Source organism: Neovison vison, chromosome 1 (genome assembly GCF_020171115.1).
Source record: "Neovison vison isolate M4711 chromosome 1, ASM_NN_V1, whole genome shotgun sequence".
NCBI classification, from domain to species: domain Eukaryota; kingdom Metazoa; phylum Chordata; class Mammalia; order Carnivora; family Mustelidae; genus Neogale; species Neogale vison.
This window is the reverse complement of record NC_058091.1, coordinates 111,910,205-111,924,056: the sequence shown is the minus strand read 5'-3', so window position 1 is coordinate 111,924,056 and position 13,852 is coordinate 111,910,205. Positions and strand designations below refer to the sequence as shown.

At 36.1% G+C, this 13,852-nt stretch overlaps 1 protein-coding gene across 1 annotated transcript in view; it reads left to right on the top strand.

Annotated features, from left to right (window-relative positions):
* The window catches only part of COL9A1 (collagen type IX alpha 1 chain), a 93,851-nt gene that overhangs the window by 33,619 nt on the left and 46,380 nt on the right, over positions 1-13,852 (top strand). Inside the window, exons 11-18 of the mRNA XM_044253899.1 lie at positions 3,477-3,530; positions 3,786-3,821; positions 5,759-5,782; positions 6,620-6,673; positions 7,991-8,044; positions 8,772-8,804; positions 9,575-9,631; positions 11,086-11,139. Coding sequence (XP_044109834.1) covers positions 3,477-3,530; positions 3,786-3,821; positions 5,759-5,782; positions 6,620-6,673; positions 7,991-8,044; positions 8,772-8,804; positions 9,575-9,631; positions 11,086-11,139 — 366 coding nt within the window. The remainder of the gene's footprint in view (positions 1-3,476; positions 3,531-3,785; positions 3,822-5,758; positions 5,783-6,619; positions 6,674-7,990; positions 8,045-8,771; positions 8,805-9,574; positions 9,632-11,085; positions 11,140-13,852) is intronic.

Genomic DNA, 13,852 nt, shown 5'->3' with positions numbered 1-13,852 from the left:
TAACTGCATCAGAGTTTGCTTTGTTTTTCCCTGACCATAGAGGGGCTAGGTAAGCAGGAGCACGCCAATGATCTGTTCTTATTAGGGAAGCCGGCCTGTAATGGTGGGACCTTAAATCTCCAACCTCTTTGTGTGTTCTGCTCTTTGGTTTATTGCAAAGCTATACTTTTTGGTAATGTTAACAAATGGTTAATCAGATGATGTTTGGACGACTATAGAAGGAACATGATTTAAAGGGTAATTATCTTAAGTGAAGTAGATTTTTTGACAGAAAATGTAAAAGATTCATGGCAGCTATGCTTGTAGAATTATGCCTTGAGTCTCACAAGCTGAGTAGTTGGAATGTTGGAAGGAAATTACTATTGAGGTCTGGTGTTCTCTGCCAAGCAGCAGCATGAAAGTTCAGAGCACAGCTTCAAAATCATCCCATACAGAACTTTATCTTCACAAACATTCATATGAAAGCAATTCTTTCTGCCACGGGTAATATTTTTCTCTGTCAAGTTTTTGACAGATAAGAATTATTGTGAAATGGAATTTGTGTGTGTGTAAATGTAAATGGGGATATTTCATACATATATATATATATGTAAAATTAGAGAAGTCAGAGTTTGGTTATAACTTTGCACCCAAAGGACAACTGTGTTATTATCAATAATCAATAGAGATATTCTTATCAGCACTATTTGCTATGACATGCTCAGTGAGCTCTGAAAACAGTATTTTATTCATTCTTTATAGCATCCATCTAAGATAGGCAGAAGAAGAATTAGAATTAAATATAAGCATTACAGTTAAACCATACCATTTGTTAGAGGAAAGAAGTTAGAACATCCTCAGGATGTATACAACTACTATCCCTGGCAGATGTTTATATGATTAGAATAGTAGTTATTAAGAAGTCATTTTGATAGGTCAGTGTAAGCAGAAATGGACATCAAAGAAATGGAGGGGGCCATGTAATACAGTACTTATGGTTAATATCTAGATTTTTGTTTGTTTGTTCATTCGTTTTGTTTGCAGAAGCCCTTGTGAATGAGGTTTTAAGCTCCCAGAGGGCAGGAAAGATGTCTTGTACTTTAGGTGAACTCTTTACAACCTCTATAGCAATGCTGTCCATATAATAATGATGATAATAAGAATAGCTAATATTTATTCAGGGCCCACTCTGCCAGGCACTGTTGTAAGCATTTTATGTGTAATATCTCATTTAATTTTCAAAATTACCATATCAGGTAGATATTAATATTGTCTATTTTACAGATGAGGAAACTGAGGCACTATGCAGTTAAGCAGCTTGTCATGGTTGCACAGCTAATAAGTGGCAACGTTGGGATTTGAAACCCGAATAAAGATGATGTAGAGAGATAAGCGAAATATCCTTCTGCTTAATAGACTAACCTAAATTAAATATTCAGTACTTCTGTACTGAGTATATGTTAGACACCAGGGACAGTGTGCCAGGATTATAATGGTCATGCAGTCCTTGTCCTGATGGAGCTTATGGTTTTTTACATAACTGTTTCATAACAGAGTTCACTATAACATCTGACACCAAAATGTATTACCAATTTAGTTCAAAGAACCTCCTAGTGACAGACATAATTGGTCATGTGTTATACAAGGTACTTTAAATGAGAAGTGACCTGGAAGCAGCTTCCATGTTGTTCAGCCACTTACCTGGTTCTGCTTTACTATTATGCAGCTGAAACTCTACCCTATATTGTAGCTCTTGCTCGCCAGTCTCGTCGGTTTTTCCAGTCACCGACCGGAGACTGTACGTTGGTTGCATGTGTGGGGATTGACCAAGGTTGATTTTGGAGGGTCTCTACATGAAGTGGGTGTTAGGGGTTCCTTGAGTCAGATGTGTTCTCAGGTTTGTACAATCTGTGGGCCATCCATGCCTGCAGAGAATGCTCTGGATGTGTGGTTTGTGTACCAAAATCAAAAACGAACATTGCATTACTACAGGTGCTCAGCACCTAAGATGCCGGGGCTTGTATGTAGATTGCGTTTAATATTTTTCTTTGGTAAATTTCCAGTAATTAACATTTTCAACTTATTTTTTTTCTATCTCCTTTGATTCACCCTTTGGAGTTATAAGGGAAATGGATTGACGTAGAGAAATGTAAAAATGGTGGCCAGTGAACTGGTTTTCTGTATAAATTACATGGGAACATTTTAGTGATATGTAGACTTTGACAGTTTAAATGTGGATTTTGGTGATCCATTTTTAAGTAGGGCTTTCATATTTGCAAGGAATCCCTTTCTCGATTAATAGCATTTGAGTCTTTTTCAACATCTTGATAATAAATAGTTTTATAAGATGTATGATGTATGCATGCACATATGTATATGTATATATACAAGTACACATATTTATATTTGGCAAGGTGTAATTTCAAGAGTGCATTACAAATGATATCTAAAAGTGTCAAAGAGTAGAGAAAAAATTAAAAAATAAAAATACCTCTTCATCAAATGTGGAAATTAAGGTGTATAATATAGTGTTATTAATGCTTTAAAATCTATTTTATATTGAGGATGATGGTAAAAAAAAGTACTGATAGGGAAACTGAGAATATTTGGAGGATATGCTTTAAATAACATATTTAATATTAAATATGATAGTTATAAAATGTGATTGATAGTAATTGGCTCAAATTCTGCATACTAATTGACACACATGAAAATATATACTTAATTATGGTTATTTTTACTAAGGCAAATAGGGTAGAAACATGGGTGCTCTCAAACATTTAATTAATTAATTTTAAAGGTTTTATTTATTTATTTGACACAGAGAGAGATCACAAGTAGACAGAGCAGCAGGCAGAGAGAGAGAGGAAGCAGGCTTGATCCCAGGACCCTGAGACCATGACCTGAGCTGAAGGCAGAAGCTTAACCCTCCGAGCCACCCTGGTGCTCCAAACATTTTATTTTAAAAGTTAATCGATAAACAGTCATTATTGCTAGAAGATGGCTAGGGGGCTTTAGATGGCTATAGGGCAATAATGAGATTGAGTATTTTTAATTTCTATTGAAGAAACATTTTATTAACTCTCAAAACACTGTTAGAGAGACAGAGACATATAGTATTTTTACTATATGTCTGAAGTAAGGGAGGTGCATAAACATGGGTAATTGACAAAGCCAAGATCTATTGTCCCATTAGATGTAGCTATTAGAATGCTACAATTGTTGTCAGCATTTTTCCAAAGCAAAAACAAAAATTACTAAAATTATTGGACCCTGTTAGGAGGAAGTTAGGAATATTATACAATTTATCAACAGAAAGTAACAGGCAGATTTCATGTTAAACATTACCTTTGAATAAGAATATAGGAAAGTATTTCTTTGTAAATATTTACATCATACAAAGATAACCATTCTGTACAATAAATAAAATGCAATTATCCACCTAGGGGTTTGCCTAAGGATGCTATAATAGTTCTAACATCATCTTCCTTTGTTAGGGATTAACAGGACCTGATGGATCCCCTGGTTCTGTTGGACCAAGAGGACAAAAAGTAAGTTAGCCACCTGGTATTAATTACTGGTATTAGTTAGATGCTGAAGTATAATTTTATTATAGTGTTTGCAAATCAACTGAAAAATCAGTTATGAAACAGAGGAAATGTACTTCAACTAAAATCGTGTTTTAGTTGAATTAAATTAAAAACATCAAGATGGAGTGTTTTAATGATTTCAAAATTTATGCAATTTACATATTTACATATTCATGATACAAAATCTAAGTACAATGAAGCTCTTTTTATTTTTAGGGAGAACCTGGTGTTCCTGGATCTCGTGGATTTCCAGTAAGTAACTGTAAAGTGACAGAATTGAAAATCTGTCTTTTCCTGTCATTGTGAAATGTTTAAATGCAGCTTTTGGCATAATATGCATCACAAAGGAGTTTACGACTTATCTGCTATGATAAGCATTCTGAGTATGAGTAGAGAACCTTTAGAGAAATTTGAATGCACAGTATAAAATACATATGTTTGCTTACAGATGGTGTCTCCCAATAGGTAACTCCCCCTTCAATCCCCTTGATGGAAAACATTTCTTGCATAATAACAGCAAATCTAAATCATTGATTTTTAAACCATAATATCAAGCCACTTTCTTCACAACTGGTTTTATCTTGGATGGAATGTAACCATCAGATATAATTACCAGCCTGATTCCCTGGTTAGTCCTTTCCTGCATTGCCTAATCTGGCTGATTTTTGTAATTTCTATTTATAAGAGGGCTAGGTTCTCAGGCTATTTTTCCTTTCTATTTTGCTCTTTATTTCTCTTTTGTTCTTGTCATTAATCTGTATTTTTTGCTTTGTTTTCTGTTTGCACTGTTTTCATGGCCATATTTCACCGTCTGTCAACTTTTCCATTATGAGGCTATTTTCAGAAGTGAAATTGCTTGCAGGCCTTTCCTTCATATTTTTCCATTCAGAGCTCAACATCTTATAGAAATGTCTTTTTAAAAAAAACTGAGTGAAATTTGAAATTTGTCAAACATTTAGAGCTATGATAGTGAAATAACTTATTGATTACTTTGGTATTTTTAAGCATAACTCTTATTTCCTGAATTGATTTACATATTAAAATGATCAAATAGGAGTAATTTTTCAAATGCCTTGAAATACTTTGAAAAAGCCCCACCTATTATTAAAACATACTGCTCATCTGAAATTCGTGCTTGCTTTGGCTGCCTGAATAACGGAAATCGTAACATCATTATCACAGGGTGCACACTGATTCCACTAAATGATTCATATATGGATATTTTAGAAAAGGAAGACAGGAATGAAAAGCTAACATGAACACGGTATCAGAGATAGCAGTGAATAAAAGTTATTTAAGTCAATGTAGGAGAGAAAGGAGTTCTCTTGTAGGAGAAATGAGGATTCCCATTGGGGGGATATTGAACCTGGAAAGCAAAGATAGAGAAAAAGGGATTTTAGGCAGCTGGTGTTCATTTATAGGAAGTTCAACAAGCATATAGTTAGGGTTTAGCATATACTGGTTCTTGTGGTAGGAATTGAGGCTAGAAGGATAAATAAGATGTGATTTCAATCCTTGATTATATGCAGTTTGTGTTGCTATAGAGATAAATTATAAAGGAGAGGGAGACAAAATAATTAGCTTTAAGATCAAATTCAGGATATTAGATTAGGATCCCGTAGTAAGTCATTTCTGGAGTGACACCATTTTATTTTCATCTATTGGATTTGGTGTCTGGAAACAGTCCTACTTGTCAAAAGAGGGTGGTTTCTGGTCTTTACTCCCTGCCCTTCTGTGCTGAATGTTTGGGGGGATTTCCAAACAACACATTATACATTATAAAGCAGTACACTGTATTGCTTTTAATGCAGATTTCTTATTAAACACAGCCAAAAAAAAAAAAATCTTTAAACTGTCAGGATGTGATGTGCTTCTTTGTGAGTGATGCTAAGTTCTGAAGACAAGCACGAATGAATTCTTTACTTTGATTTTCTTAAAAACAAGTTTGGAAAAAGTATTATCAGTTAGCTTAGATGTCCAAGCTATATTTGAGGTGTTGAAGCAAGCTTCTTCCTTTAGAAGGAGAGCCATGTTTACTTTTCTTTGTTCATAGTCCTTTCTTTAGAATGAACATCATATATTTATTTAGTGACAAAATTTATACTTTCTTTTTGAACTGAGTTATGTCTATCTGCATTTATACTAAGTTTAAATCACTTACCATAATAATTTCTATTTTAACCTTTTAGGGACGTGGTATTCCTGGGCCCCCTGTAAGTATCATCTCTTGGTTTATTTCTTCCTAGTCTATAACAATGGCCAATTTCTCAGCTTCCAAGCTTAACTCTCCAACGGACACTACCCAGTGGTATTTATAGTGTCCTACATACATGACTTTAGGTGGTTACTATGACACACCTCTGTTCTGCTAAACAAAAAATTTTATTCATTTTAGAAATTTCTGTTCCATTTTATGTAATTAAAATTTGGTCAGATGAATTATTGTGTCACTGGAAACCAAAGCTAGGATAGATACATACTCCTAAATCAATCAGTTACTTATCAAATTTGATATCATTTATGATAGATTGTAAAAATATCCATAAGTCACCATGTTCTTTCTTTCTTTATTTAGAATTATACTTTTTTAAACATTGAAGTGTAATTAGCATACAGTGTTATATTAATTTCAGGTGTCCAATATACAATTCTATACATCATCCACACCCACCACAATAAGTGTGGTCATCATTTGTCACCAGTATTATTACCATCTTATTGACTATGTTCTCTATGCTATACTTTTTGTCTCTGTGACTTACTTTTTTATCATGGAATTCTGTACCTTATACCCTCACGAACCTCCCCTCTGACAACCACTAGTTTGTTCTCTGTATTTAAGAGTTTGGTTTTTTGGTTGGTTGTTTGCTTCTTTGTTTGCTTTGTTTTTTAGATTCCACAAACAAGTGAAATCATATGGCATTTGTTTTTCTCTGTCTGACTTATTTCACTCAGCATAATACCCTCTAGGTCCATCTGTTTTGTTGCAAATGGCAAGATCCTATTCTTTTTTATGGTTGAGTAATATTCCATTGCATGTGTATATACAGGGTCCTCCTGGGGCAGCAGGACTCCCTGGAGAGCTTGGCCGTGTTGGACCAGTTGTGAGTACTGCAGTGCATTTTGATAGACATTTGCTGATTTAGTAGAAGACATTATTCTGGAAGGCAAATTGCCCTAACTGTATGGTTTCTCCTGCAAATCCAAAAAATGATGAATTTCTTTCTACTTCTATTGAAGGGAACCGGGGATAATAATGCTACTTCATTTCTGTAGAGTGATTTTAATTTTTTTTCCCCAAAGTTACCAGCTAAACTTTTCTTCCCAACTTCCAGAATTAGTGATCAATCAAAAGTGTGTCTCCTCCATCTAACAGACTCTCAGCCGGAATTAAGGTCCAGTGTCTTTTGTATTAGTCTCACTGCCTGAAATGAAAAGTGAACAGCCAAAAATTATTGCCATGTTTATTTATGTTAGGATCATTAAATTATAATTGAACCAACAGAACTTAACAGTAAGTAATAAAAGAGCTGAACTCTGTAGGAAAAATTGCTGGTAATAAGTTCTTGATGTTACTATCCAATAAATTTTTCAAGATTGTTGAGAAGTAGTGACGTTATGTGGAGGATAGATAATTGTAAACGCATTGAGAATAGGGGACCCGTGTTCTACAGTTATTCTTGCTTCTCTTACTATAGTAATAGTATATTACTATACCATAGTATAGTAAGTATGTCTTACTATTTGGTAAAATTATTCACTGAACAGATGAATAAATGAAATGGTTGTAAGGTTAACTTAATTGTAAGATGCTTTTAATTTCTTATGGTAGAAATATAAGAAGGAAAAGGTATGCAAAGAGTAAATTCTGGATGTTAAGACAACTCAAAGTCCATTTTCATTTGAATTTAGCCATCTTTGATCTTTTATCCCATTTGCAAGAGGGTATGCGACAGGCCAAGTAACAGCTGTGTGTAGACGGTACCAGGGAGAGCCTGGCATTGCACAGATTAGCCTCCCATTCCATAGCTTCAGGGGCAAGCCTCCTTGTGCTACCATTATCTGGATGGCACTGGCAGTATTGTCTGTTCTAGTTCCTCTGTAAATCAACTAGAAAAATGTGTTGTGTTTCCAGTTTGTTTTCAGAATAAAGTGATCATTCTTTAGAGAAGAATTGGATTTCCCCCCCCCCCAAATCTCCTTCTGCCTTGTTTATTGGTTTGGTGAGACTGGAGCTCCTTTATCCTTCCAGTTTTGTGGAACTAATTGGATTATAGGACACCCATCGATTTTCGTGACAGGTCTACGCATGGCTGAGCTCTGTGGGGGTTTCTCGTAATAGTCTCTCATGCCTCACCAGTTTTATGCACTGTGTTTTGACATGTGTATAACCACTGTGTCACAATTTTCAAATAACTTAGGGTGACCCTGGGAGAAGAGGACCGCCTGGGCCCCCTGGCCCTCCGGGACCCAGTGTAAGTTACTTGCAGCCTGAATTTTCCTGTGTCTGAGAGTTAGGATTAAAGAAACCTGAGAACCCAAAATGCAAGTACTTGTTAATCAAGTAATCATTCTAAAATTCCAAAATGGCTATAAATTTTTTCACCCATTCAGACCATGGGACTTTTTAGGCCAAAAAAGTCACGGAATAACAATAATTTAAAAGGTGGTTTTTTCAGGGAATGGCTTACTCATATATTTGAAGTCTTTTGGCATTTGTGATTTCTCAAATGCTTAACACTTGGATGTATAAAAGGGACATTTTCAAATGAACTAATTTTTACAAAGACTTTACACAGTAAGCAATTTTAAAAATAGGAGTTTAAGTAGGAGATAATTCATATTTTATTTCTTCTCAGTTTTTTAAAAGATGTGTTTATTTATTTGAGAGAGAGAAAGCATATAATTTGGGGAAGGGGGCAAAGGGAAAGGGAGAGAAATCCTCAAGTAGACTACCCGCTGAGCGCAGCCCAAGACAGGGCGCTCATCTCGTAATTCTGAGATCCCAACCTGAGCTGGAAAAGAATATTCCCATGAGTCCAAGTTTTTAGAATATTAGCATATTGTATGTTGCTATTCGTCCCTTATATTCTATTGAACAAATATATTTATTATATTTTTGTCCAATGGACTTTCTGTTATTAGTGGGTTTGAGTAGGGTACTTAACTATATTCTTAACGTTAATATTTTCTTTACTTTAGGGAACAATTGGCTTTCATGAAGGAGATCCCTTGGTAAGATGTTTACCTTTGAACAAAATACTGTTTAAGTCAAAGACCACGTAATCTTTACATGAGTTCTCTTTAAAATTGTCTTGCCGGAATATGTTGTATTTCTGTGTTTTACTCTACTTGGATAGCAGAGCAATCGAGAGCCCTCGTGGGCTGGTGGTTTGTATACACTTAGACTGTACGTGGTTTTCATTATGGAAATGTTTTTGTTTCTCTAAAGTCTTTTTTGCTTTATGACTAAAGCATCGTTTTCACCATAGCACCCCAATTTCCGAAGCTAGAAGTCAAATGACTCCCTCTGAGACTTGTTTTACTTACAGACTAATATTCACATGATGTTGGTAAACTGTACTAAATGCACTTTTGGCCAATTTGACAAGGATTTGTGGACCTGAGGATAGAGCTGTTCTGGTGGTGGGGGAAGAGAAAAGGATCAGGTTGTGGTACACTAGGCTGGAAACATTTGGTATACGAGGTCTGGAAACATTTTACTTCTTTAATAAATCTGAAATAAATATGGCAAAATATTAACACTTATTTAATCTGGATGGTGAACACATGGGGAAATCTTGCTCTATTCTCTGTACTTTTCTGTAAGCTAGGTATATTTCTGAGTTTAAAAATGAAATATTGAAAAGAAGGGGTATTCAGACTTATTTAATGAATATAATTATACTGGGATTCTGAAGCTGCAATCCCTAAAACAGTACCATTTTGTGATAAAGGGAGGCTCTAATTTATGCTCTCCACCTCTCTCTCGCTCTCCTTCGCAGTGTCCCAATTCCTGTCCACCAGGTCGCTCAGGATATCCAGGCTTACCAGGCATGAGGGTAAGAGAGTAATTTCAGTATTTTATATTCAAGAGTATTAACCATAGGAAAAAACTAGATCCTTTCCTGGAAGTACTGGCCTTTCTGGTGTAAGACCCCATTTTGGAAGATTAGGCAAGTCTGTGTTTGTTTATTCTTTGGCTTAGTCTGTGGTCCTTCTACAGTCCTATAACTTCAGCTGGCTCCCCTGGCAGGTACATGGAGACGTGGATGTTTGATTATACAGTGCTTTCATTGTTCAGGGAGGAAATACCAGTAAAATGTACTGGCTGGAGAGATGCTGTAACACCAAATTAAGGCTCTGAAGTTTGCTTCCTATGGGGAAGATTGGGGAGCAATTATACACATAATGTATTTGAATCTATTTTAGTTAAAAAATTGGGAAAACAGTGCAACAGAGCCAAGGAAAGAGACTTCCACAAAATGTTTTTCTCTCACTCTGTATCATAATTACTTCAAAATTTCCCATTAAAAAACCACCAACTGTTGGGGTTAAATGGCTTTTTCTCTCTAGCCTATGAGTCTGAAGTGATTTTGATAATTCCAGACCAGAGGAATTCTGCTATGATCTGAAAGGCACTGCTATGATCTGAAACATTGGTTTTCCAATTATGGTTTTCTCTAAGGTGAGTTTTAGTGGGTTCCCACAACTGCAGAAGATTTTGTCCTGGATTGGTGTCTTATTTTTCTCCAAGACCTCCACTCTCACAATAAGAAAGTCTCTGAGGGTGAAAGCTCTGACAGACTTAATTTTAGAATGTTCATTTCCCATTTGCCTCATATTACCACCCAAAGCACACATATGCTTAGAACAGGCAGCCTGACAAGAAGATACAGGGATTTCTTCTAGTACTATGCAGCTTTCAGGGACTGCCCTTTATGGCTTTCCCTTTGCACTTATAATTGTGTACAAGAGGTGGAAGTTGTGCATCCGGGGAGCTCCCCTTCTCATACCAGCCCTTCTTCCATCTCCAGGAAGGAGGTGGGTATAGAGGAGGAGGCAGAAGGGTTTTTGGAGCAGCACAGAGAGAGCAGGGAACAGCCAGCTAAGCTCAGTCAGGACTATCACCTCCGAGAAGAAAGTTACTGATGCTGGAGAAGACTTAATGCTCTTGAGCCAACTGTGAGAGGAAGTCTGGGATAGAGGGATTTAGGGATCAACTGGTGTTAAATCATGTTGGTGAACCAGGTAATGAAGCTTTGTTATTCTAGAACAGTGTTTTTCTATTAACTAAAGCTAGTATTTACCATATACACTAGTCATGTAATATACATGGCACTGTTAAGGTTGTTGAAGGCAGTCATTTTCTTTGTGACATAACTTTTTTTTTTTGTAGCACACTGACACAGGTTTAGGGAAGCAAATCACTTTATGAACCTCCTGACCACTTTCTGTAACAAACCCAGTAGAATTATTTTTAAATTAATTTTTTTTGTTAATTATGCATTCTTAGGGTCATAAAGGGGCTAAAGGAGAAATTGGTGAACCTGGAAGGCAAGGTCACAAGGTAAGGAAAATGAGTATTTAATGGGTAAGTTGTGTTTAGGAAGTAGTACAACAAATTATAAGGAATAAGAAAGCATGATATTTTTCCCTTCCTTTTCAAATGATGATTGACAGGTTTTCAGTAGATGCATCAATATCCTGACTAAGCACAATATTCTCATGTTGTTCAATTACAAAAAACAATAATACACCAGACATTTCATTCTTTCTTGTGTTGCTGCCCCTTGCTTTCCTTTTGAAATCAATCACATTCAGCTTTTTTTCCTTGATGCTTTTGATGGTCGAAACATCATTCAGCTAGCTTTTCCACTCCACTAAACAAAATTTTATGACACGTGTAAAATTTTATGACAAGTGTCGCTGACACTAGCAAACAGGAGGTTGAAAGCTGATAGCTTCTCCTCTTAGTTCTGAAATAATTTGTCTGTTTTTGACTCCATTTCAAGAGAATTTAGATTTTGGGTCATCTGGAAGTGAATGATAGACTTAAATAGTTGTCGGGATAGAAAGACGGAATCTGTAGCACAACTTGCATTGAGGCTGGTGTGTCTTGCAGAAAACCCAAGGCAGAAATTTAAAGTATGATGACTGACTTGCTCTTTTAAAAATCCACTGGTGCATATTGGCTTTAAATGTCTAAGAATTTGACTTCCTGCATAACAGAAGTGTTGTCTGTTAGTTCTGTGATATTTTCCAAAGCCAAACTGTTCTTATCAATGTGGGTTTTCTAGACATTGTTGACTATGTCCTTCTAGACCTTTATTGGGTGGAAAATTAGTCTTTTTCTTTGGAAGTTAAGAACTGAAGAGACAATTTATTATATTGTCAGGCATTGATATCCTTGAACTCTACCTAAAATCAGTCTGTTGAACAACCTGAGATAATCAGGATAAGTAAGCCAATTTTCCCTACCCTGTTACAGTTTGGACACTTATTTCTAGTCTTTTACTACTTGGGCCCTGAGTAATTAAGGCATTTTATTTATCTGGACTGTAACACCTGGGTTCTTACTGTCAAATTGGAGAAAGTAGAAAAAAGTTGAGTACTCCAGAGACTTTTCTGCCTGTTCATTTCTCCATTCAATCTTGAAATTCATAATTGAAAAAAATTCAACAAATATTTTTAAAGTACCTGCTGTGTGCCAGAGTTTATTCTAAGTGCCAGGAGAACAGAAGTGAAAAAAAAAAGTCCAACCACAGGAGATTGGCTAAATTAAGTGTGACATGGCCATGCAATAGAATATTATCTAACCACAGAAAAAGATGTGTAAGGATATTACATTATACCAAAAGATATTCATGAGGTAATGCATGTAGTCAAACAGATTCGGCAGACTTCTATTATTTTTGATGCCATGCTCCCTTCCTCCTTCTTTTAGTGACCCCTTTTCTTTAGGGGAACTTTTACAATCCCATTTGGGGACAGAGCTGTCAATTAGAATACTTTCCCCCTCTCCTCAAGAAACCAATTATTGTTGACACCTGTAGAAGTTAGTTATCCAGACTCTCAAATTTGGCTTGATTTTAGTGAAGAAGTTTTGGTGTGTGAGAAAATTGGCCAAAATTTTATTAGTCATTGTTGAAAACTCCTTTAATTTATTTCACATGCTGTGTCACTCACACCTTTCAGTGGTGTCTTTGAAAATTTACTTGAGGGCGCCTGGGTGGCTCAGTGGGTTACGCCTCTGCCTTCTGCTCAGGTCATGATCTCGGGGTTCTGGGATCGAGCCCCACATTGGGCTCCCTGCTTAGCGGGTAGCCCACTTACTCCTCTCTCTGCCTGCCTCTCTGCCTACTCGTGATCTCTGTCTGTCAAATAAACAAATAAAATCTTAAAAAAAAAAAAGAAAATTTACTTGGGATGAAAGGATAACAATAGCTCATTGAAAAATGAACCTTAAAAGGGTAATCGATGCACTGAACTGTAAACTGAAAGTGGGTTCACAATTTTGCCTTGAATATACTCTACAGATTAGTTAACAAAGATTTTAAAATTTGTAAATAAAGGAATGAATAGTCAACAATCTTTCAGTAAAATGATAACAAATTGCTGTTCCTAAATTTGTCATTATGTTGTGGTTATTGATTGATTAGTTGTGTGCTCCTCACCTGCTGGTGAGATAGTTAAATCATCTATATTACTCCAGGGCTTATCCTGGAATCTGTAGGAAAATACCCCAAACCTGGGGCACTTGGGTGGCTCAGTGGGTTAAAGCCTCTGCCTTCAGCTCGGGTCATGATCCCAGGGTCCTGGGATCGAGCCCCATATTGTGCTCTCTGCTAGGCAGGGAGCCTACTTCCCTTCCTCTCTCTGCCTCTCTCTGCCTACTTGTGATCTCTCTCTCTGTCAAATAAATAAATAAACAAAATCTTAAAAAAAAAAAAAGAAAAGAAAATACCCCAAACCTTGCTAATGAAAGCTTACTGTGCACATATCAGTCACTGTTGTTTTGATAGTTAGGCAGGGACATACAGGTAGCATTTAGTTACACACATGTGTTGTTTATCCATTCCTTGAAATAGCTAATTCATTGGCTTTCCCACTGGGACTACCTCTCCTCGCTATCAGTCAGATGTTTTTATGGAATATAATCTGAGTAAAATTATGAGACTGAAATCACTAGGTATAATTGATTCAAAAGTCAAGTATAAATGACTTAGGCATAAACTAGTTCTTTGCATTTATGCCCAAAGTTTCTATGTTTCTCTATTAAT